The 24,791-nt window shown below is 66.3% G+C and overlaps 1 protein-coding gene across 1 annotated transcript in view; it reads left to right on the top strand.

Annotated features, from left to right (window-relative positions):
• Positions 1-16,904, top strand: part of GRM4 (glutamate metabotropic receptor 4) — a 118,221-nt gene extending 101,317 nt beyond the window's left edge. The window contains 2 exon segments of the mRNA XM_058306583.1: positions 7,674-7,920; positions 15,918-16,904. Coding sequence (XP_058162566.1) covers positions 7,674-7,920; positions 15,918-15,967 — 297 coding nt within the window. The 3' untranslated portion in view covers positions 15,968-16,904.
• The last annotated feature ends 7,887 nt before the right edge of the window (positions 16,905-24,791 follow it).

Here is a 24,791-nt window from a genome sequence, read left to right as displayed (position 1 = left end):
TGGGGCAGGCGGGCGGTGGGGGTGTGGGCGCTGGGCGTGGGGCAGGCGGGCGGTGGGGGTGTGGGCGCTGGGCGCAGTGCAGGTGGGCGGTGGGGGGTGTGGGCGCTAGGCGTGGGGCAGGTGGGTGGTGGGGGTGTGGGCGCTAGGCGTGGGGCAGGTGGGCGGTGGGGGTGTGGGCGCTGGGCTTGGGGCAGGTGGGTGGTGGGGGTGTGGGCGCTGGGCGTGGGGCAGGTGGGCGGTGGGGGGTGTGGGCGCTAGGCGTGGGGCAGGTGGGCGGTGGGGGTGTGGGCGCTAGGCGTGGGGCAGGCGGGGGCGGTGGGGGGTGTGGGTGCGGGTGCAGTGCAGGTGGGCGGTGGGGGTGTGGGTGTGGGTGCAGTGCAGGCGGGCGGTGGGGGTGTGGGCGCTGGGCGTGGGGCAGGCGGGGCGGTGGGGGTGTGGGCGCGGGTGCAGGGCAGGTGGGCGGTGGGGGTGTGGGTGTGGGTGCAGTGCAGGCGGGCGGTGGGGGTGTGGGCGCTGGGCGTGGGGCAGGCGGGGCGGTGGGGGTGTGGGCGCGGGTGCAGGGCAGGTGGGCGGTGGGGGTGTGGGTGTGGGTGCAGTGCAGGCGGGCGGTGGGGGTGTGGGTGTGGGTGCAGTGCAGGCGGGCGGTGGGGGTGTGGGCGCTGGGCGTGGGGCAGGTGGGCGGTGGGGGTGTGGCGCGGGTGCAGGGCAGGTGGGCGGTGGGGGTGTGGGTGTGGGTGCAGTGCAGGCGGGCGGTGGGGGTGTGGGCGCTGGGCGTGGGGCAGGTGGGCGGTGGGGGTGTGGGCGCTAGGCGTGGGGCAGGCGGGGCGGTGGGGGTGTGGGCGCGGGTGCAGGGCAGGTGGGCGGTGGGGGTGTGGGCGCTGGGCGTGGGGCAGGCGGGCGGTGGGGGTGTGGGCGCGGGTGCAGGGCAGGTGGGCGGTGGGGGTGTGGGTGCTAGGCGTGGGGCAGGTGGGCGGTGGGGGGTGTGGGCGCTGGGCGTGGGGCAGGTGGGCGGTGGGGGGTGTGGGTGCGGGTGCAGTGCAGGCGGGCGGTGGGGGTGTGGGCGCGGGTGCAGTGCAGGCGGGCGGTGGGGGGTGTGGGCGCTGGGTGCAGGGCAGGTGGGCGGTGGGGGTGTGGGCGCTGGGCGTGGGGCAGGTGGGCGGTGGGGGTGTGGGCGCTAGGCGTGGGGCAGGTGGGCGGTGGGGGTGTGGGCGCTGGGCGTGGGGCAGGTGGGTGGTGGGGGTGTGGGCGCTGGGCGTGGGGCAGGCGGGCGGTGGGGGTGTGGGCGCTGGGCGTGGGGCAGGCGGGCGGTGGGGGTGTGGGCGCTGGGCGTGGGGCAGGCGGGCGGTGGGGGTGTGGGCGCGGGTGCAGGGCAGGTGGGCGGTGGGGGGGTGTGGGTGCTAGGCGTGGGGCAGGTGGGCGGTGGGGGTGTGGGCGCTGGGCGTGGGGCAGGTGGGCGGTGGGGGTGTGGGTGCGGGTGCAGTGCAGGCGGGCGGTGGGGGTGTGGGCGCTGGGTGCAGGGCAGGTGGGCGGTGGGGGTGTGGGCGCTGGGCGTGGGGCAGGTGGGCGGTGGGGGTGTGGGCGCTGGGCGTGGGGCAGGTGGGCGGTGGGGGTGTGGGCGCTAGGCGTGGCGCAGGTGGGTGGTGGGGGTGTGGGCGCTAGGCGTGGGGCAGGTGGGCGGTGGGGGTGTGGGCGCTGGGTGCAGGGCAGGTGGGTGGTGGGGGTGTGGGCGCTGGGCGTGGGGCAGGTGGGCGGTGGTGGTGTGGGCGCGGGTGCAGGGCAGGTGGGCGGTGGGGGTGTGGGCTCTAGGCGTGGCGCAGGTGGGTGGTGGGGGTGTGGGCGCTAGGCGTGGGGCAGGTGGGCGGTGGGGGTGTGGGCGCTGGGTGCAGGGCAGGTGGGCGGTGGGGGTGTGGGCGCGGGTGCAGGGCAGGTGGGCGGTGGGGGTGTGGGCTCTAGGCGTGGCGCAGGTGGGTGGTGGGGGTGTGGGCGCTAGGCGTGGGGCAGGTGGGCGGTGGGGGTGTGGGCGCTGGGTGCAGGGCAGGTGGGCGGTGGGGGTGTGGGCGCTGGGCGTGGGGCAGGTGGGCGGTGGGGGTGTGGGCGCGGGTGCAGGGCAGGTGGGCGGTGGGGTGTGGGCTCTAGGCGTGGCGCAGGTGGGTGGTGGGGGTGTGGGCGCTAGGCGTGGGGCAGGTGGGCGGTGGGGGTGTGGGCGCGGGTGCAGGGCAGGTGGGCGGTGGGGGTGTGGGCGCTGGGCGTGGGGCAGGCGGGCGGTGGGGGTGTGGGCGCTGGGCGCAGTGCAGGTGGGCGGTGGGGGTGTGGGCGCGGGTGCAGGGCAGGTGGGTGGTGGGGGTGTGGGCGCTAGGCGTGGGGCAGGTGGGTGGTGGGGGTGTGGGCGCTAGGCGTGGGGCAGGTGGGCGGTGGGGGTGTGGGCGCGGGTGCAGTGCAGGTGGGCGGTGGGGGTGTGGGCGCTAGGCGTGGGGCAGGTGGGCGGTGGGGGTGTGGGCGCTAGGCGTGGGGCAGGTGGGCGGTGGGGGTGTGGGCGCTAGGCGTGGGGCAGGTGGGCGGTGGGGGTGTGGGCGCCGGGCGCAGCACAGGTGGTGCCGCCTGGCCTCCTGATGGCTGGCGGGTGGGTGAGAGCTGACGAGGAGGCAGGGGTGACTCGGTGGGCTCTGCCCCTGGGTCATGACGGGGGGGGGCAGCGGGCGGGGCCTGGCTCGGGCGGGAGACCTTCGGCCACACCGAGTTTGGGAGGCCCACTGGACATGCAGGGGAGCGGCTGTGTGGACGGCTGAACGAGCGAGCCCGCGGTGCAGGGGCGAGGCCCAGCTGGGGTGGGGCTAGGGGCTCCTGGGGACGTTCCGTGAGGCTGCCGCCAGCCGCTGTGCCAGGCACTGGGCCTAGCGGCCACGAGGCCCCACAGTGGCCGGCAGGTCCAGTGTCACTGGTCACGCACAAGCACATGGGGGCCCAGAGACGTGAAGCCGCTTCCTGTACCGGACCCCGCCTCTGACTCAGCAGCCCCCTCCCCCTGCCATCCCTGCTCCCCAGTGCCCACGCCCCCTGCCTGCTCTGCCCCTCACCCACCCCGGGACTTCTGTGGGCCTGGCCCAGGGGCTCACGGCGTGCCTCCAGTGGGGGCCTGAGCACGGGGCTCCAGGAGGCTGACCCCGGACCAGCCTGGCTCCGGGAGGACGGGGCCCCCCTGCACGCTTGGGCCAGAGAACCGCCGTGCCCGGCCACCCTGGGAGCTGCTACCCCTTTCTCCCCTCACCTGCCGGGGCCTCCCTGCGGAGGGCAGGTACCTCAGAAGCCCCAAGCCTCAGCGCCACGGGGAGGCCGCCCCACACCCCAGGAGGCGGGCGGCTTGGGAGATGACTCAGCAGTACCGGGAGGCCCCTGCCCGGGCCCCAGGGGCGAAGGCGCAGGCTGGGGGGCCGGCAGCGTGGCGGCTAAGCCCCTCACTCGCCCTCCCGGAGTTCCCCCTGCCTGCCCGCCAGCACCCCGCTCTCCAGTGAGGTCCCTGCCACCTCGGGCGTGGGACCCTCCCACCTCCAGAGGCAGGGGCCCAGCCCCCACTTTTTGCCCCACCCCACCCCAGTCGCTCCACACAACCCACCCGCCTCTGATTTCTCTCTCTGGGAGGCTCCCCTCAGCACTGATTGTGACACGGAACCTCTGAGATGATCTCTTCTGAGGCCCAGAGAGCCCCAGGGACTGGTCTGGGGTCACACAGCAGGATGGCCTCTTTCCACCATGTGGCCTGAAGACCCTGCTCTGCTGTGTGGCTTAGGACACGGCCCTTGCCCTCTCTGGGCCCAGGGCGCTGCCTCTGCGTGTGGAGGGGGTGGAGGACATGGGCGCGGCAATCCCGCTGGAGCCGCCTCCTGGGCTTCTTGGGGTTGGGGCGGCCCTGAGACCGTTCTGGGAGCTGCGTGGCTGCGCCTTACCCGGCCAGAGCTCGAGGCGCCGTGAGGGCTGCCGGCCTGGCGGGCGGGCGTGAGGGTGCGTGCCCCGGCGGTGCAGATCGAGGGGGTGGATTTGCGCGGTGCGCCCCGACGTGTGCTGGTGTGGAAGTGCCCGCGCGTGGGCATGTCCCGCGGTGGATGGCAGCGTGTGAGTGTGAGCGCACACCCGCCGACTGGGGGTGGCCCGCTGCGTGTGCCGACGGGTTCCTGGCAGCTGGGACGCGCGTCGGTGTGCAGAGCGAGTGTGTGCACAGGTGTGTGTGCTGGGGCGTGGGTACAGGTGTTGCGTGTGCCTGCGTGTGTAGGTGTGTGTACTCCCAGTTGCATGAAGGGCTGTGTGTACGTGAGCCCAGGTGTGTGAGAGCCTGAGCGAGTGTCGCTGTGGGTTCAGGTGTGTTTGTGTGCATGCAGGTGTGCGTGGGCTTACGGGGCTGTGTGTGAGCAGGCGCGCGTGTGCCCGGGCGCGTGTGTGGACGCACCGGCACGTGCCGGCCGAGCTGGCCCGGGGCGGGGGGCTGGCTCGCGGTGGGCTGGCTGTGCCGCTCTGGTGAGCAGGCAGACGGATTTCCCAGCCTTCGCCCGCATCTCCAGGGCTTATCGCGCCGCCGCTTGCCATCACTCTGAGTCCAGAGCGGGCTTTCTCCGCTGTGTGGGGTGCTGCTCGGCCAGGCGCGGGGCAGGACGCGGCCAGGGGGCCGGCCGCGGCGTGGGGCCTCCCTCGCCTGGCTTGTGGGAGCCCGAGGATCTCGATGCCCGCCGGGTTGGCCGGGGTAGCTCCTCGGCGCCCCGCTGGCGCCTTCCAGGCCCTCGCACCCTGCACCCACCAGCTGGCGCAGGAGCAGGAGAGCCGGCCTCCGTACCGAGGCTGCCCCCCTCCGTGGCCTCTGTCCTCACCCACCAGCCCCTGCTCTGACGCCCCCTTCACCCCGGGGGGCGGGTGACGAGTGAGGCTGGTCCCAGGGCTCTTGGCAGAGGATGGAGGGTCGCGGGGGAGCAGGAAGGGTGGGATTTGGGGAAGAGCTGGGAGGCGGGTGGAAGGGGAGGGGCGAGCTCACCCCGAAGCCCGCCTCTCACTTCCTGCCTTCACGCCCCTCGTCCGCGCCTGCGTCCCCTCCCTCAGGGGGCGCCGCTGGGTTCTCGAGGATCCGGCTCCTCTCACCGAGGTGCCAGCTAACCGCCCCTGGGTGACGATGCGCGCCTTCGCACGCGGGCTCCGGGAAGCGGTGCCCTCACCAGAGGCTCCCTCCAGCGGAGAGGGGGGAGTTCCAGATGCCGAGGGCGGCTCCGCTTCTCCAGGGCACGGGGCCAGCCGCCTCCCAGGACCCTTTGCCCCCACGTGGCTGGCACACCGACATCACACGGCAGCCGTGATGTCGGGCTGTTCCTCTGCCTTCCAGAGGAAGGATTCCCGATCCGCAGAAGCTAAGCTGCGCGAGTGCCCCGGGACGGCTGGAGGGGCCCCAGCAGACACGACTTCCCAGAGAAGCTGTGCTCAGATTTGATCTGCTTACACCCCTCGTTAGATTTTTGTTTGCAGGAAGGGGCCCCCGCGGCTGGGAGTGTGTGCTCGGGGTTGGCGACATAATGTGCAGGGCCCATGGCCAAATGCCACGTGGGGGCCCTTCTTCCAAAATCACTAAGCGCTCTGCGATGGTGACAGCAGAGCATTAAGTCAGGCGCACCGTCCTTCCAGTGCGGGGCCCTGTGTGACCGCGCAGGTGGCCCCGGCCGTGAGCTGACCCTGCCTGGCAAGGCTGCGGCCCCTAAGAGGGGAGCAAGCTTGCTCCTCACCCCATAGCGGGGTCTGGAGCCCGGGCCCCTGGCCCTGGGACCCCCTAACCCAATGGCACACGCTCCCGTCCCCCGGGCCCTCCCGGTCTGATGGCGGAGGCCTGGTAGAGCCTCTTCTTGGTTGGCCTGGGTGGCTCACGTTCTCCTCAAGGGTCTGGGATGGTCCTCCAGAGCCTGAGCCCACCCCCCTGCCCCTGGGTGAGTGCGGATTGTGGGTGAGGGTCGGGAATGTCCGTCTGTCCCGAGGGCTCTGTCCTCACTGGGGAGTTGGCTGCCATCTCCCCTGGGCCAGTGGCATTTTCCTAATTGGTGGCAAATAAAACAGCCCTTCTGCTCTCCCAGCCTTTGTCCCCACAGAGTCCTGCTGGAGGTGGGCCCCCCAACCAGAGGTGGGTCCCCCAACCCGGAGGCGGGCCCCCCAACCCGGAGGCGGGGCCCCCAACCCGGAGGCGAGCCCCCCAACCCGGAGGCGGGACCCCCAACCCGGAGGCAGACCCCGCAACCTGGAGGTGGGCCCCCCAGCCTGGAGATGGGCCCCCCACCCCAGAGGCGGGCCTTCCAGGGGCGTTGGCGTGGGAACACCCCCCCTCCGCCCTCCTCAGTTCACTCCGCTGCTTGCAGCCCCTGAAAGAATAGGCTCGGGAGGCCTTGGGATTTGGGTGAGGCGGGTGCTATCGTGCTATTGTACGGATGAGGAAACTGAGGCCCAGAGAGGGCGCAGACCTCCCCAGGGCCACACAGCCTCTGCTCCTGCCACCACCTATCTCCTCCCAGACCCTAGAGCTTCCCCAGACCCCGTCCCCCAAAGTATGAAACCGGGAATGGAGAGGAATATGGGGGTGGGAAGGCCTGACCTTGGCCTTCAGGGGACTGCCAGAGGAGGCCAGGACCCCCTGACCTCAGGGAGCAAATTCAGACCCGTGTCCCCCATGGCTTGGGTGCAAAGAATGGAGGGTACTATGGGGGAGGGTGTGGTCAGAGAGAGCTGGAGGTCAGGGTGGGCTTCCTGGAAGAAGTGGCATACCTACCAGGTCCCAAGGGAGGGGGCTCAGGCCCAGAAACAGCAGATGGGTGGGAGGGGGGGGACAACATTTCCTGACACCCCACCCCCAGACCTGGAGGCCACAGCCTGGGTGCCCTCACCCCACCCTGACCCATCTCCCGGACCCAGGGGCGGAGGGGCAGCTGAGGCCTGGAGGATAGGCGGGGAGGGGCGGGGAGGGGCGGGATGGGACCTGTCGCCCTGTCCAGAAGGCGGCTATTGAAGAATGGATTATCCGACACCCAGATTAATGCGCTCTGACTCCGCTAAACATCTGTCACTGTTAGTGCTGCCGAGTGAGGGAAACGAGCTGGGCCTGTGGCCGCCTCCTGGCAGGGCGCCTGCTGGGCTCGGGTGGGTGGGGGAGGCCCGCGGGGCTGGGGGCACAGCCCCCGGGAGGGACCCCGAGGCGTGATGGTCGCCCTCCCAGCCCTGGGCAGGGAACTCCTCTAAGGAGGGGTCAGCTCTGGCCGCGGGGGCTCCTGACGCCGGCCCCCCCCCCAGCACATAGTGATCTCAAGCATTTATGTGGGGCTCACCAGGTGCCAGGCAATAGTTTACACTTTCTCCAGTTATCAAGTCATTTAATCCTCACGACAGCCTTATCAGGTAAGTACCATGATTCTCTTGCCGATATTGTTCATGAGGAAACCGAGGCACAAAGACATGCTCGAGAGCACACAGCTGGAAGCGGTGGAGGCAGGATTCGATCCCGGAACCCTGGCCCCAATCCCAGCTGGTACCTCTGACACCCTCTCCCTTCTGCCCGAAGGCAGCGGGCGCAGGTCGGCGTCGGGGGGCGCAGGGCCGGGGGCGCGGGGCCAGGGCGGGGCGCGCTCTGACTGCGGGGCGCGCTCTGACTCCGCCCCGCCCGCCCCCAGCTGTACATCCAGACGACGACGCTGACGGTCTCGGTGAGTCTGAGCGCCTCGGTGTCCCTGGGGATGCTCTACATGCCCAAGGTCTACATCATCCTCTTCCACCCGGAGCAGAACGTGCCCAAGCGCAAGCGCAGCCTCAAGGCCGTCGTCACCGCCGCCACCATGTCCAACAAGTTCACGCAGAAGGGCAGCTTCCGGCCCAACGGCGAGGCCAAGTCCGAGCTCTGCGAGAACCTCGAGGCCCCAGGTGAGCGCCGCCCGCCTCCTGGCACGGCCCGGGGCAGCGCGGGGCGCCCCCAGCCGCGTCCCGGGGGGGCCGAGGGGGCACCCCGCGGAGGCCGCAGCCAGCGGCGGGCCCAGGCGGGGCGCAGGGACAGCCTCGCCGCGCCGGGGAGCGCCGCCCTTCCCCGGGGCCTCGGGGAGCCTCAGGCTCCGTCCCCCTTGCTGTGCTGCGTTTCCGGGGAGCGCCGCTCCACCTGGGGGGGGGCTCTGCGGAGCCGGTTCAGGCAGGGGACCCTGAGGTGCCCCTGGACCCACATTTCCACCTATGCCCTATTTTATTTTAATATTTGTCGATTATTTTAAAAAGAAACTTTAGATTACACAGATCTTACATAAAAACTATAGGGGATTCCTATATGTCCCTCTCCCTCCCCCTCCCACACTTCCCCACATTAACAGCACCCTTCATTAGTGCGGTACATTTGTTACAAAATTGATGAGCGTCTATTGGAGCATTGCCACTAGCTGTGGATTATAGTTTACGTTATAGTTGCACTCTGTCCTGCACTATTTTTTAAGTTATGACAAAATGTATGATGGCCTGTATCCATCATTGCAACGTCATGCAGGACAATTCCAACGTCCCGAAAGTGCCCCCATATCACACCTGTTTTTCCTTGTCTCCCCTCCGAACCTCTGGTGGCCACTGCCTCCACATCAATGATAAGAGTTCTTCCATTGCTAGAGTAACAATACTTCTATAGTAAGCTAATAGTAAGTCTACTCTAGTCCATTGTTCATTCCCCAGTCCTGAGGGTTCTGGGATGGTGATGCCCACTCTGCCTCTGATTGAGAGGGGGCTTAGATCCATGGGGCAGGTGGATGGAACCATCTTGCTTGCAGTTGCAGGCTCTCTTTGTTCCTCGGGATGGGTGTTGTCCATCATCATCACCTTGTTAGTTGTCTTGGGTGAGTCCAGTGAACTCAAGTGTAGGTTTGTGACTCTGCTGAGATTCAGGGCCCAACTGGCTCATGGATGGACCAAAGATTTAAATCTCTTGGGCATACACCTATCAAGTATAGTACAATCTATAGGTTCAAATAGAAGGGGCAGAAAAGCCATGTGTAGTGAAACCACAAATGAGTCCAACCCTGTCACACTGGGGAGCGTAACGTCCAAGGTAAGGCCCACTGGCAGGGCGCCAAACTCCTGAGCTGTCTGCTCTGCCCATAGTGTCTGGATGTCTCCAGAGCCCTCAGGAGCCCCGCTATTTGAGGCAATATTTACTGTGGAGATCAGTGGGATCCTGCTGCGACGTCCACGAGTAAAACCTCTGAAATGATCTCCTGGCTTACTTTGAAATCTCTTAGTCATAAAAACTCATTTATATTTGCCATTTCGCCCTTATGGCCGAGGTCTTTTTCCAGGTATATTGCTAGTTGGCACTTGATAAAAATCCCTCTGTGCCAGGGAGGCTCCTCCCTGGGAGTCATGTCCCATGTGGGGGGTGGGGGGGAGTATATTTATGTGCTGAGTCTTAGAGAGATTAGAGAAATTCACCTATGCTCTTAAATCCTTTTGGAGAAAATTGGTTGTCTCAAGAGGACCCCTGCTCACTGGCCCTTTGGTAACCTGAGAGAGGAGGCCCTGGTGTCAGAGCAGCCCTGACACCCCAGCTTGGCCTTGTCTAGCTACCCCCTAGCAGGGCCCTGAGAGATGGGCGCCTGGGACACGGGCCAGGCCAGGCTGGGATGGGTAAGTGAGGGGTGTGGGGTGGGTCTGTGTGTCCCCAGGGGACTGTCCCAGGAGTTGAGACCGTCACGGTTGAGGTGACCAGGGAGGGGGCAGGGGCCTGGGCCTCTGAGGGGCAGCCCAAGGTCCAGGCATGGGCGCAGCATGTCCCTCCGGGGCCGGGGAGGAACGACGGGTCAGGCAGAGCCACCGTCTCTGCCCGCTTCCCTCTCCTCCTGGAGCCAGCCCCTGGCTGTGAGGCTTAGGCTGGGTCCCCGGGTACCCCGGGGGGGGGTGAGTCACAGGGGCTGCCGTTCTTTGAACCCCTTCTGTATGTCAGAGCTCCCGAGGGCTGCTGTTTTATACTCACAGCAACTCTGAATGGCAGAGGTTCTATCATCCGCGTAATTACAGGTGAGGAGACGAGGCTGAGGGGACGCAGCTGGGCCGCGCGGCCAGGGCGGCAGGGCCAGGCCCGACCTCTGCCGGCTGCGCCCCGCCGCCTCTGCATCCGTGGATGGTGGAGGCCTCTGCCCTGGTCACGTCCAGCTGCCGCAGGGCGGCCACCCCAGCCCAGTGCAGGCCTTGGCCCCTCCCTGGACCTGTAACAGCCCCAGTGGTTCAAATGGCGGCTCCCGCAGCCTCCCGCCCTCTCTAAAAGTCTTGGGTGGGGACTCCACTGGCGGGGTAGGGTTAGGGCTGCTAGGGGGCGGGGAGGAGGGGTCCTCTCCCTGTCCCCAGAGAGCTCCAGATCCTGGTGGGGCCTGGGAGCCAGCCCTGCGATCCCTCCTGCCAGTACATTTTCGCAGGCAGCAGGAGGGATACAGGCTAGACTACAGGAAGTCCCGGGCAGAAGCTCCAGAGAGGAAGCCCTGTTGCCATCCCCTGTTTCAGGAGAAACAGAACCCTTTCCCTCCTCCGTGTGTCTGGGCTGGGGACAGGGAATGGGGTAAATAGGCGCCTCTTATGGGGTCCCCACCCTGGGCCTCTGGTGGTGCATTCTCAACCCTGTTCCATTGGAGAAAGTATGAACTGTGGAAAGGAGGGAGTTCCCACGTCCAGACAGAGCTCTCTTCTCTCTTGGGTGATCTTCAGCCATCCTGTGAGGCCCTGGTAGGGCTCGGGGTTTGATTCCCCAGCTGAGACCAGAGAGGGTGAGTGGCTCTCCCAAAGTCACACAGCAAGGTGGTGGCTGGCCTCTGTGCCCCACCGCAGGGTCTGTCCCTTGGCCCTGCTTCCCGTGGCCTCCCTGTCTCCGATGTCCAATCCTCTATGCCAGACAGTTTGCCTGGCTTCTCACTCCGTCCTCCCTTTGATGGCCAGCCCCTAGTGACTGTGTGTTCCCACCCCCTGCCCCATGACCTCAGTTTCTCTCCAGTCCTGCTGCTCCTCCGAGCCCCACCCGGCTTCCCCGCACACAGCCCTGGGGCTCCCACGGCGTCTCCCAGACCATCCACACAGAGCAGGGTCAGTGGGCCCACAGCCGCAGGCCAGAACCCCAGGGGAGGCCCCGGCGAGCCTGCCTCCCCTTGCCCGGACCCCAACTTGCCCGTCCCTCTTCCTGCCTGTCCCCGCAAGGGGCAGGCCCGGGGCTGACCAACAGGCCTGCTCCAGGGCTCCTGACAGCGGGGTCAGAGCCCTCCTGGACAGCTGGGCCAGCGCCCTGGGGTGACACCTGCCCCAAAGCGTGGTGGCGCTGGGACAGCCAGAAGGGACCGAGGGTGGGGCCTCCCAGCTCCGACGGCCCCTCGGGGACATTTGGCACTCTGCCCCTGCTCAGGCTGGTCTAGGGGGTAGGGGGTGGGCAGGGACCACTCCATAGACCTGGGTGGGGGTGGGAGGCGCGGAGCAGAGGAGAGACGCAGCGTCCCCAGACCCCTGCTTCCCCCGCCCCCGGGAGGCCCCGGGCCAGCTCCCCTGCCCTCAGCCTCTCAGCCCGCTAGCAGCAGGGGCCGTGGAGCCGCGGGCTGGGGGCGGGTGGTTCATGCTGGGGACAGCCGGGCTGGGAGCGGGAGGAGGGAGGAGGTGTCACTGCAGTGGAGCAGGGACATTTTTCACTCTGTCACTGTCAGGGCACATATCTTTAAACAAGAGAATCAATAATCCAGGGCCTGGGTTGTAGGCAGATGGGGCCTGGAGACCCCGGGCAGCACACGGGGGGCTGCCCGCTCGGGCCGGCCACTGCCCGCCTGTCATCAGAGACCGCGGTGCCTGAAAGCCGCCGCGAGGGCCCGTCCTCGGCTCGGGGTGACAGCGGGGGTCCTCTCCCACCCTCTCCCACGCCGCGGGCACCCTGGCCTGCCGCTGGCACCACAGTCATAGCTCTCTCGGCCCTACCCTTTGCCCGGCGTTTTGCAGGACTCAAAGCCCGTGCCAGCCAAAGGCTCGCCAGCAGCGCCGTTTCCTGGATGAGGGAGTCGGGGCTCAGAGAGGAGGGTGAGCTGGGAGGGCTGCAGGGCCGAGGTCCCTTCGGGAGGGCAGGGCTGGACCGCAGGTCTCCGGCCTCTGGCCCTTTGAGCCTCACAGTCAGCTCCTGGAGGGCCCTGGCCGGCCCCCTGCCCCTGGGTTCCGAGGCTCCAGGGAAGGGCCAGGAGCCCTGGCTGGCGGCTGAGTGCCCCCCCATGAAGTGGGTTTTCCAGACGACACGCGTCCTGGGGGGCACAGGTGCCAGAGCGCCTGGCCTCCCCGCCGCTCCCTCGCCCACCCCCGGGCTCCCCGGTGCCCCCACGGCCGTGCCCCTGGCTCTCGCTGGCCGGCAGCCGGTAGAGATTCCGGTCTGCTCCCTCGCCTCTGAGCCAGGACCCAGCGGTGGGTTTTACAGGTTTGGAAACCCCATTCTGTCATTTCACGCAGGGGTGGGGGAGCCCCGGGGGGCGGCTCCTCACCAGCCTCGCCTGCAAGCAGGCTGGGGGCCGAGCGGCCGCGGGCTCTGTTCTCTGACCGTGGGGGTTCGGGCGGCGTAGAGATGTGGGGGCCCGGGAGACCCTCGAGAAGAGAAGTCTAGGCCAAAGGGCCGCCCCGCTCATGGGATAGGCAGGGAAACTGAGGCCCAGCAGAGCAGGGAAGGCCCTTTCCGACGTCACAGAGGGCCTTTGCGGCCGCCCCGCGGCTAGACTCCAGGGCTGCCTGCTGAGCGCTGATTCGCACCTACCCTCCCACCGCCCTTCCAGCACCTTCCGCCGTCCCGTCCCCGGGGGCCCAGCCTGCAGCCGCCGAGTGCGCCCCAGCCCAGGGCACCCCCTGGGTGCTTCCCCATCCAAACAGCCCTGCCCCGTGTTCCTTTCCTCTTGGTCACCCGGCACCCTGGAGGAAAGCTGGGCAGTTTAGAAATGAACATGGGCATTCTCTGTCACTGTCAAGTGCTGCGCTGAGTCCTTATGCTTCTTGTAGATGTTGTGGGTACCATTTTCTTCCATTAGCAAGGGGTCCGTGAGCATGAATTGAAATTAAAAAAAAACCTTTTTGTGGGGACAGGTGTGATCTAGTTATTAAATAATACACAGCACAGTGTAGACTTAGTAAGGGGTCCGTGGTTGTCACCTGACTGGCAGAGGGGTCCGTGGAGCAAAAAAGATTAAGAACCCCTGCATTAGCACATGCATTTGTCAACACCTAAGACTTGCAACTTCCCTGCAGCTGTCTGGCCAAGTGATTATTTGCCTCTGCTTGAATGCTCCTCCTGACTGAGAGCTCACTACCACACAAAGCGACCCATTCCGTGCTTAGCCCTGGCCAGGAGAAGGTTCTTCCTTCAGCTGAACTTTCTCATCTTCATGCCTCCCCTCGGGTCCCGTGATGCGGCCTCTGCTCGCCCCGCCCCCAACCAGTTTGCTTCTCCCACCCCCAGGACAGGCTGGGTGCAGGAATCCTGCCCCTGAGTGGGCCTCAGGCCACACCGCCAGGACAGAGCGGCTCAGATCGCAGAGATGCTTGCTTCTGTCGGACGCAGCGGTCGCCGGCGTGTGGGCGGAGGCTGGGGCCGGGTCCCCCCGTCCTGTGGCTCCATTGGCCCCCGGAGGATCATCCCGGCCCGTGACGGGGCAGGGCGTGGGCCTCGTGTCTGTTCTGCCCACGGAAGGGAGGGAGAGGAAGGGCAGGGAAACAGGGTCCTATGTGATTTAAAAAAAATTTTGGTGTGCTTATTTTTCCCATTGTAATCAAATGGCGCGGAAGTCGCACGCGGCCCTTCCGCTCACGTGTCGTTGGCGGGAACGTGGTCTGGGAGGGCCACGCGGAGCTGCGAGGGAAGCTGGGAAACGTGGTCCTCGAGTGCGCAGCCGGCGCCCAGCGGAGAGTAACAGCGGGCGGCTCGCTGCCCACGCCCTGCTGCCCGTGACCTGCTGCCCACACCCTGCCATCCACAGCCCTGCCACCCGCGCCCTGCCGCCCACGGCCTGCCACCCGCGCCCTGCCGCCCACACCCTGCCATCCACAGCCTGCCACCCGCGCCCTGCCGCCGGCGCCCTGCCGCCCACGGCCTGCCGCCCACACCCTGCCATCCACAGCCCTGCCGCCCACACCCTGCCATCCACAGCCCTGCCGCCCGTGCCCTGCCGCCCACAGCCCTGCCGCCCGCGCCCTGCCATCCACAGCCCTGCCGCCCACACCCTGCCGCCCACACCCTTCTATCCACAGCCCTGCCGCCCGCACCCTGCCGCCCGCGCCCTGCCGCCCACGCCCTGCCACCCGTGGCCTGCCGCCCACACCCTGCCATCCACAGCCCTGCCGCCCACACCCTGCCATCCACAGCCCTGCCGCCCGCGCCCTGCCATCCACAGCCCTGCCATCCACACCCTGCCATCCACAGCCCTGCCGCCTGCGCCCTGCCGCCTGCGCCCTGCCGCCCGCACCCTGCCGCCCGCGCCCTGCCATCCACAGCCCTGCCGCCCGCGCCCTGCCATCCACAGCCCTGCCGCCCATGCCCTGCCGCCCACACCCTGCCATCCACAGCCCTGCCACCCACACCCTGCCATCCACAGCCGTGCTGCCCACGCCCTGCCGCCCACACCCTGCCATCCACAGCCCTGCCACCCACACCCTGCCATCCACAGCCGTGCTGCCCACACCCTGCCGCCCACGCCCTGCCGCCCGCGCCCTGCCATCCACAGCCCTGCTGCCCGCGCCCTGCCCTCTTCTCCGGCACACGGCCCTGGTGGGCGCCTCTGGCCGACACTGGTGCCAGCAGCTTTAGGACAAAGGGTGCACCATTCTGCCACCCGGCCTCCCCCCCAGCTCCAGCTGGCCGACCCCGCTCCGGGGGCCTCTGATGACTCTCCTCTCAGCTGCCCGTAGCCACCGAGAGGCGCCCCGCCTCCCCCAGAGGCGCCCTGTGCCTCGGCGGGACAGAACAGAACCGGGGACCTGGCCGGCTCCCCCCCCCCGCCCCCGGCCTCGGCTCCTCACCTGTCAAGGGGGGCGGCACTTCTTCAGCCCCCCGCTGGCCTGTTGTGAGGTCTGAACGGGGGGACAGGAGCGTGACCCCGCACAATGCCCACGAGAGCGCCAGTTGCTCCCTGGCTGTGCCGCTGGCCCGGTAGGGGAAGGGTCCCAAGGGCTGTGGCCAGGAGACACCTACAAATGCAACCCCAAGCCCACCCCTGGCGTGAGCCAGGCCCGGAGTGACGGGTGCAGGTCAGGGAGGCTCAGGCTGAGGAGACAGGGACCCCAAAACCAAGTCCAGATGCTCAGAGGGCCGTGGGGGGGGGGGGCCGGGGGTTCCGAGAAGATTCACTTTTCCCTTGGGCGTTGGAGGCAGAGAGTCGAGTGAATCATGGGCCTCAGCTGATGACCAGTCATCGCTGGTCCTTGCAGGGTCCCCTCTGATGTTAGGCTTTTGTTCCCTCAGCCCCCGTTCTCCATCTCCCCTCCCCTGCCTGGGACCACCATTCGCATCTGTTTAATGTATATTCCTTGTATGCATAGTTCTAAAATGTGTGTTGAACTTGTGAAACAACGTCCCTCTGATTGTCCTGTAGGTCAGGTCGTAGAGGTGCATCCTAGGTAGAAGTGGTTCTTTTAAAGTGTGGAACCAGGAGGCAGGGGCTTCCGTGGTGGGGAGGTGCTCACGGGGGAGTGGGCTTTGGGTGGGACTGTTTGAATGACCGGTCATTTCTAGAGACGGATGGACATCCCAGCTGGGGGAGCTGCGCTGTGCCCGAGGAGCTGGGGGGCCCTGGGGGGGCTGGCTCACGGCCGGGCAGCACGGGGACGCCCCGTTCCGGGGCCCGGTGGGGAGGGGCGTGGAAAGGTCCCCTTCTGATCCTGGGCCCCTCTGGTCTCTTTCCCTCCAGTGCTGGCCACCAAGCAGACCTACGTCACCTACACCAACCACGCCATCTAGCTAGGCCGCCGGAGCGCAGCTGGAGGCGCAGAGGACCCTGAGACCCCGTGGCCGGCGCGGGGCCGGGGCCGCTCCAACGTCCCGCCTGCCTGTGGGCGCCCACGGACGAGGCTTGGTGCTGCGGCCGGCGGAGCCCCCGCAGTCGCTGCCGGGCAGCCCAGGCAAGCGGGGTGGACGCAGGAGGAAGACAAGGGGCCGAGGCGGCCTCGGGCCCCCTGCAGGGCCTGGGCTTGGACACTGCCCCTCCTGGTCCCCAATCATTGGGCGCAGGTCGGGGGGCCCAGAGCGGGTCTTCCCCCTCGACTCCGTCTGTCCTGTGGTCCCTGGGCCTGTCTCCATCCCCGCCTTCATTTTCTCTTACCTCCTCGTGTCGCCATCGTCCGTCTTGCCGAGTCTTCCTCTGTCCCTGCTTTCCACTTGTCTGTATCTCCTTCCGGCTCTTCCCCCACGTCCTCTCCCTCATCTCCCCATCTCCAGACCCCTCCTCTCTCTCTCTCTCTGGCTCCATCCTCGTCTCTTCTCTCTGCATCTTCCTTTCCTGTCCTCAGCCCCGCTCCTTGCTTCATTCACATCCAGCCTCTGTCCCCGCTAGCCCTGCCACCCATCAAATCTTACATGTTGCAAAAGAGGAAAAAAAAAGAAAAAAGAAAAAAAAAAGTCAAAACACAAAAAAAGCCCAAACAAAAACAAATCTCGAGTATGTTGCCAAGTGCTGAGTCCCCCCGTGGCCTCTGTGTGTGTCCTGTGGCCCGCAGCCTGCCCGCCCGCCCCCTCCCGTCTGCCGCGTGTCCCGCCCGCCTGCCCGCCTGCCCCCCCCTGCCGACGACACGGAGTTCAGTGCCTGGGTGTTTGGTGACGGTCATCGACGACAACGTGTAGCGCATGATTGTTTTTATACCAAGAACATTTCTAATAAAAATACACACATGGTTTTGCACCCTGGCTGCACATCCTCTGAGGGTCTGGCAGTGGGACCACGGGCTCGGGCCGCCAGGGGGTGGGGGCGGGGTGCTGCGGGAGGGCCAGGAGGAAGGAACTGGATGACGGAGACGGAGGACCCGGCGGTGCCGCCGCGGGGCTGGACATCCGGGAGGCGTGGAGGGGCCGGTTTCCAAGCAAGGCCAGGCCATAGTAGAAGATTCTGAGACCAGCCCCCCATGGCCCTTAAGTGGGGAAGCTGCTGTCACCACCCTGCAGCCCCTAGGGTGGGACCATTTCTGCTCCTCGGTCCCAGGTCCCTTCCACCCAGGACCCCTCCCAGTCCCTCTCTCCTTCCAGCCAGGAAGAGCTCCTCTGAGCCCTCGGCGTCCCGGCTGCCAGCGCCCGCAGCCTGCCTGTCCAGCTTGCCTCCGGCTCACAGGAGCTCAGATGACGTGTGTCTGTCCCAGAGGCCGGCATGGGGAGTGTGTGCCCTTGACGGTACCCGCGTCCCCACGTGTGTGGCACAGGTGCGTGTGTATCTGTTTGGACTGCGTGTCTGTCCTCTCGGCACCTCCGTGTGTGTGTGCCTTGTGTCGGTGTCTGCGTGGGCCGGAGTGGAGCTGAGTGCGGGTCGCGCCCGCGTCGTCAGGGCCCCCGTCCCCGGCTGGCGGCGGGCGTGCGCAGGCACGGCGGCCCAGCTGCGTCCCCGGTGGTGGAGAGCAGGAAGCAGTTTAGGCCGAGCCCCGCCTGGGAAATGATAGAGCCTGCGACGCAGTGAGGCCGCGGGCAGCAGCTGGGGCGCAGGTGCCCGAGCCCCCCTCCTGCCCCGCCCCCGGGCCGGCCGCCGGGGAGGGGCCGAGAGGCCCTGGGGGGAGCCAGGCAGCTGGCCGGGGCCTGGGCGCGAGGGGAGGCTGCGGGCGCTCGGCCTTGCCAGGTGTTGGTGCCCTGGTCAGCCCAGCCTGCTCCTGGGCGGGTGGGGGCGGGACGCGCACACCTGTCTCTGGAAGTGACCCTTCCCTGGAGGGCCGTGTGCATCTGCCTGCAGCCGGGCAGCTCGTGTGCGCTCAGGAAGGGGGGTGAAGGGGGCACAGGAGCGAGCCCGTCTACGCGTCACCTTGCCAGACGGTGGTGCCCCCTGAGACTGCCACCCAGTGTCCCTGCCACCCGCTGCCCCAGCCCCGGCCAGGCCAGTGGGTCACCCCCAGGGCATGTGCCCGAAGCCTCGAGGGCGTGTGTGTGGGCGGGGGGCGGACGTGGAGGGGGTGCAGCCGGCTCTCCCCGCAGGCCATTCCCTGACAGCACCCCCGCCCCAGCCCGGGCGCCCTGCCCTTCTCCAGCCCCTCTTGCGGGCTGAGGCCCAGGGGCCCAAGGCTGGAGGTGCTGACCTGGGACACGACGGTGCGATGTTCAGCCCAGGTGCACCCGCAGCTGCAGGGGTCCCCCGTCTGGGAAGGGGAATGCACCGGGTGAGGGGTTCTCTAGGTTTTAAGGGGAGAATCACCTCCGCAAGGAGGGAGCTGCCCCTCGGCGCTGGGGGGGAAGGGGTCAGCCCTCAAGGTCATGGTGGGCGAGGCCGAGGGAGCCCCCGGAGCCGGGGCAGCTCGGGCTGGGGCTTAGTCCTCAGGGGGTGCTACCAGTCGAATGGAGGGGGACACAGTCCCACCTTCCAGGTCCCCCGCATTTGAGGGGGAAGCCAGTCCTGCCCTGGGGAGCGTCCAGTCCGAGGGGGCAGACTCAGCTCCTAGGGAGCCGAATTGAGCCCAGAAATGCTGAGGGTCCCCTGGTGAGATGATGTGGGGCAGGGCTGGGGGTGCTTTCCAAGCAGCCGAGCCGGGCACAGAGAGGGGGTGTGTGGCCTGCTCGGGGCCGGGATGCCCCGCAGCACTTTCAGACGTCAGGTCTGCTCCGGCAGCGAGTCTAGGTGCCCCGGGGTCCTCGGCCCGCCATCTGGAAGCCGGAGGCTGCTGAAGCCAGAGCCGGGGCCTGCGAGGAGAGCTGCCCCCAGGCCCTGGGTGGGGAAGGCTCTGGCTCGCCAGCCTGGGTTTTTTCCCTAAATATTTTTTTTTTTAAGATTTATTTTTTTATTCTCCCCTTGTTGTTTGCACTCGTTGTCTGCTCTCTGTGTCCATTTGCTGTGTGCTCTCCTGCGTCTGCTCGTCTCCTCTTCAGGAGGCACCAGGAACCTAGGAACTTCCATGTGGAAGAGAGGTGCTCAACCTCCTGAGCCACCGCAGCTCCCTGCTTTGCTGTGCCTCTCATTGTCTTTCCTCTTTGTGTCTCTTTTATTGCGCCCACTGCACCAGCTCACCTCCTCCAGGAGGCACTGGGAACCAAACCCGGGACCTCCTGTGTGGTAGGCGGGAGCCCAATCGCTTGAGCCACGTCCGCTTCCCCGTCCTAGGTTCTAATGCCCTGGGCTCCTGTGGGAGACCCAAGGAAGGTGGACAGAGGCTCAGGATCTTCAGGTATTTTATGCTTCATCAAGATTGGGGTTTTGCAGGGTCCCTGGCAGCTCCCAGAGACCTGTGCTCCCAGAAGGGCTCTTTGCTCATCCGAGCCCTCTTCCTGCATGGGCAGAGGGAGGGCCTTTCCCTCCACCCAGGACTTGGCTGGAGCGAGAGGCCCCCGGCGCCCGGGCTCAGGGTGAACAGGAGCCTCTGGCTAGTGAGGGTGTACCCCCAGCTCGCACTTCCAAACCGCCATGGGCCCTTGTGGGCGATGCACACGCCCAGGCCCCCCCCCACTGGGTCTGGGTCTCTGGGAGGAGGGCTGGGCGCGCAGAGGTGTCTAAGGCTCTGCGGGGCCGAGGCACCTGGGCCGGGGGCTCCCTGGGTTTCTAACTCCCTCGGCTGCTCTCCAGGTTGGCCCCAGCCCAGCAGCCCCAGCACCCCGGAAGCCTGCCCGGGGAGCTACACGGAAGACGGCCTGCATGGGAGCTCCGGGGCCACCGTCACCTACGGGTCTCTGTTCCCCGCCGCGTCACGAGCTTGAGGACTACGTGGACGTAGGCGGGGGTGGGGGCTCAGCCCCAGGTGTGCCCGGGACCAGGGGCTCCCGGGCTACGGCTCTCAGTGCCCACACCAGGAGGGCCCCAGGCCAGCTGAGACGGGTGCCACCCATCGGGCCCCTCCCTTCCTCGGGCCTCCTTCAGAGGTTAAGCACCCTCTGTGGGCTCCGGGTGCACAGCGGGGAGCGGGCCAGACGTGGGACCCACTCGGAGCCTCTGAAGTCAGGAGGAGGCAAAAACGCCCACGCACGAGCTTGTGGGGACAAACCCAGGACAGAGCCCAGACATGCCGAGGGGCCAGGGCAGCCAGGCCACGCCAGCCCCGGGCAGGAGCCCGCCGAGTCCAGGCCAGCTGGGTGCACGGGACCCTGTGTGGGGCGCCCAGGACCCCGGGTGCTACCCGATGGCTCTGGGTTCTGGCTTCTAGGTTCTTGGCTGATGCAGCATAAAAGAATTTAGGGACACGCCATAGGGTCGGCAGTAAGGGGTTTTCTAGGAAATGAGGAAAGTGTGCGCCCTGGAGCCTGGATCCCGGCAGGGTGCGGGGGGAGCTGCGGATGTCGCCCCATCAGGGCTTCCTAAAGTGTCTTCTCCTCCCCATCAGATGCTGGGGCGGGACTCCAGCTGCTTGCTGTTCTGATTGGTTGCCCTACTTGTCAGTTCTCAGGGGCCAATAGTGAGGCCTTTTGAGGGTCCAGGGCTCCCCTTTGATCCAATGGGACCTCGTGGGTCAAACAGGATCTTGTTTTTCCAAATGGGATCTTGTGGTCAGGGTCTTGCAGGGTCTTTCAGGCAGCTGTCTTCTCAGGGAGTTTCCACGTGGGGTCTGTCACGTGCTCTGTGGGCCACATGCTCTGTGGGCCGTGTGCTCTGTCGACCATGTGCTCTGTGGCTAAATGCTCTGTGGCTAAATGCTCTGTGGGCCACGTGCTCTGTGGGCTGTGTGCTCTGTGGGCCGTGTGCTCTGTGGGCTGTGTGCTCTGTGGGCCGTGTGCTCTGTCGACCGTGTGCTCTGTGGGCCACGTGCTCTGTGGGCCACGTGCTCTGTGGGCTGTGTGCTTGGTTGGCCATGTGCTCTGTCGACCACGTGCTCTGTGGGCTGTGTGCTCTGTGGGCCGTGTGCTCTGTGGGCTGTGTGCTCTGTGGGCCGTGTGCTCTGTCGACCGTGTGCTCTGTGGGCCACGTGCTCTGTGGGCCACGTGCTCTGTGGGCTGTGTGCTTGGTTGGCCATGTGCTCTGTCGACCACGTGCTCTGTGGGCTGTGTGCTCTGTGGGCCGTGTGCTCTGTGGGCTGTGTGCTCTGTGGGCCGTGTGCTCTGTCGACCGTGTGCTCTGTGGGCCACGTGCTCTGTGGGCCACGTGCTCTGTGGGCTGTGTGCTTGGTTGGCCATGTGCTCTGTCGACCACGTGCTCTGTGGGCTGTGTGCTTGGTTGGCCACATGCTCTGTGGGCCATGTGCTCTGTGGGCTGTGTGCTCTGTGGGCCGTGTGCTCTGTGGGCCGTGTGCTCTGTGGGCCGTGTGCTGTGGGCTGTGTGCTCGGTTGGCCACGTGCTCTGTCGACCGCGTGCTCTGCGGCCATGTGCTCTGTGGGCCGTGTGCTCTGTGGGCCGTGTGCTCTGTGGGCCGTGTGCTCTGTGGGCCGTGTGCTCTGTGGGCTGTGTGCTCTGTGGGCCGTGTGCTCTGTGGGCCGTGTGCTCTGTGGGCTGTGTGCTCTGTGGGCCGTGTGCTCTGTGGGCCGTGTGCTGTGGGCTGTGTGCTCGGTTGGCCACGTGCTCTGTCGACCGCGTGCTCTGCGGCCATGTGCTCTGTGGCCAGCCGCCTTCCCCTTCCCTGGACTCCCCGGCCACACAGGGAACCCAGCTCCAGAACCAGGGGCCAGGCTGTCTCGGGTCCCGGCAGTGCGATGGGCAGGCTCTGAGGCCGCCTTTTCTGGCCCTTCAGGCCCTGAAGGCAGCGGGGCAGGTGCTGGGCCCTGGGCCCCCTCAGCACCAGCTCAGCCTCCCGGTCCAGTGAGGGGTCCTGGGAGGCCCCAGGAAGGTGCCGGCGTCCTGGAGCCTGGGTGGAACCTCCTTCTCTGCAGCCCGAGAACGGGCTGTTGGCCTCTTCTCCCGCCCCTGGCCCAGGGGTTTCCATCTGCCCACTGAACATCGGGGGAAACTGAGGCGCTGCCCCTGGCCCCTGGGCCCCCTCTCGGCCTCTTGCCTCGCCTGCACCACCCTGTGGGGTGTGGCCCCGGCACTCTGAGCCTCACAGGGCTTGGGCCTCCCGTAGACAGCCTGGCACCAAACGGGACATGGTGCCAAGATCTCACTTGAGTGGCAAAAGCAGCAATTAGCATCTAATGAGGCTTCTTGCTTTATTTTTAGGTAACCTCCGAGGCCCTGCCTGTGTAATTCAGCCCGCCATTGCTTGGCGGATAATTAAAGCGTGTCACCATAATTTGCCTTTTTTTAAAATATAAAGCCCCGTAATTATGTTTTTATTGCCAGTGAGGGGTAGGGGAAGAAGGGGGAAAGAAACAAAGAGAGGCGGGGTTGGGGCAGGAAGTGGGGCTCGGCTGGCCGGCCCTTCCCGCCTCCTCCTCAGCCGCCCGGCGCCCTCCCTGCGGCCAGCTGCTCCCTCCGTCCCGCCTGACCCCGGGGTCTGCCGTGGGCATTTGCCACCCAAGACCCCCCCGCCTTATTGACCCAGGCTTCTGGAACCTCCTCTTCCTGGTTTGGGAGGGGGGCTTCCTGTTCTACTTTTTCTCATCAAACCAGACCCAGGTAGCTTCAAAATAACCCAGCGGGCAGGGAGCAGAGCTGGGGGCCGAGGAGCCGCGAACTGCCGACTCTCCAGCTGGGTCGGGTCACATCGGAGTTCTTTCTGTCATTCTCCTTTGTGCATGTTTGATGTTTCCCATGATAAAGAGTGTAATAAAAATCCGCTCCCAGATAGAGGTCTGCTGATGTTGGTTGTCTGACACCCGGTATCTGCTGGAGGCCCTTGTAGTCATGGCTTTTCTAGTCATGGCTTTTCTCTCTAACTAAGAGGTGAAGGGTTGTCTCGACGCACCAGGAAGTGCATTTGGGTTATGATTTTGGTGCTGGCGAGTGGGGCGTGGGGGTGGGGGATCCTTGCTGGATATCAGGGGCCAGCAGGCCGTGCTGGGAACAGACAGGGCAGCCACGGCCACGAAGCAGCTTTCCAACCTCCGCTGGCGTGCCTGACATTCACGGCTAAAGCCCCAGGGCTCTGGCCCCGGGCACGTTCTCCAGCTCGTATTGGAGTCAGACGCTCCAGAGGTGCTGCCGGGGCCAGGTAAGTTGTGAAAGATCTGGTTTTGGGAGAACGGCCCCGACTGCCCTGGCTCCCAGAGCTGCCTCCGCCACCGCTCTCCAGCTCCCTCTCTCAGCTCCCACCTGTCAGCTCGTTTCTTCCTCCTTCCAGCAGAACGCTGTGTCACCAGGACGGGGGCTTGTCTGACTGATCCCAGCGGAACCCCCCGCACCTAGAGCAGTGCCTGGCCCGGAGCAGGCGCCCGATCAGCATCTGTGGAAGGAGGGAGTTGGGGAGGGGGCTTGACTGGCTCTACAGAGGGACCCCCATTCCCGGCTCTGTCTCTGCGGCTCTGCCCCATTGGGCTTGCCAAGCTCCTCCCCAGAGGCCTGGCCAGAGCACAGAGGCAGTGGGCTGGTCACTGGGTAGGGGACTGACCCGTCCCTATCTCCCAGGATGACAGGCGCCCTGGGATGGGAATCAGAAGGCCTGGGTGCTAAGTGAGGCTCTGCGGACAGCTAGCTGTGTGCATCTGGGCAAATTGCTTTCCCTCTCTGACCTCACTTTCTTTATCCTTACAGTGAGTGATCCAGCTCTGAGCCCTCAGAGCCTGGGCAAGCAGCTGGCATTCCAGCTCTACAAAAAGGGGAGGCGACTGCGGAGAAGAGTCTTTCGGGGCCAGTTGCTATGGCAACTGCGCACACAGTCAGGGGTGGGGGAGGGGCTTGGATGTGCAAACCAGGCCCTTCTTTTAGCTCCCCCAGCCCCGGTTTCCTGTGTGTGGTTGGAGGAAGAGGCTTAATGTTGTGAAGCAGGAGAGGATGGAGAAATTGGGGCGGGGACCAGTCAAGGGGGGCCTACCGGCCCCGCACCCCACCACGGTGCGGTGGCCGGACTCGCTGGTGCAGGAGGGGTGGGGCTAACACTGTCTCAGCTGGACTGGCCTCCAGGACCAGCTGCTGCCAGCCCGCACCCCCGCCCCACTTTACAGAGGAGGAAACTGAGTCCCAGAGAGGTCAAGAGGCTTTCTAGACTTGAGAGGCTTGGAAAGACCCTTCCCACCACCATCCTTCAACCCAGGAAAGTGAGGGGGGGATCCTGTGATTTTCAGAGCCCTGAAAACACGCTCCCTTTTGAGCTTGCTGGACGCCGGGGGAAATCAGGGAGGGCAGCCTGGAGGGAGGAGTCAGTGTTGCCCTCCAGTCTGGACACAGTGGCTACGCCTGGCACCTCTCTGGGCACAGGCAGAGTGGGGCAAAAGCAGAAGACGCGGATGAGGGGCCCGGGGCCAGGAGCCCTGGCTTTGGCCATGGCTCTGCCATCCCCTCTGACGTGGTGCCTGAGTCCCTCAGCTCTCGCCATTTCAGGTTCTCCATCCGTGAAACAGTGATAATAATATCTACTGAAAATACTTTCAGAACGACACAGTCGTAGAGCTCAGGAGATGCGGTGGAGACGCGAGCCTTCCCCTCGTCTTGGCTGCCTTGACCTCCCAGGACAGTACGTTTTCCTGCTTTGGGGGCTTCTTCCCTTGCCCCTCAAATGCCAGGGCGCCCTCAGGGGCCCCACTCCTGTGTTCATTTACTCTTCCTCCCCTTCCAAAAGCCCACGGCCCCTCTCATGACACTCCGGACCGC

This window comes from Dasypus novemcinctus, chromosome 11 (assembly GCF_030445035.2).
Source record: "Dasypus novemcinctus isolate mDasNov1 chromosome 11, mDasNov1.1.hap2, whole genome shotgun sequence".
Taxonomy (NCBI): Eukaryota; Metazoa; Chordata; class Mammalia; order Cingulata; family Dasypodidae; genus Dasypus; species Dasypus novemcinctus.
Note: the sequence above shows the minus strand (reverse complement) of the source record. Positions and strands in the feature narration are given on the sequence as shown.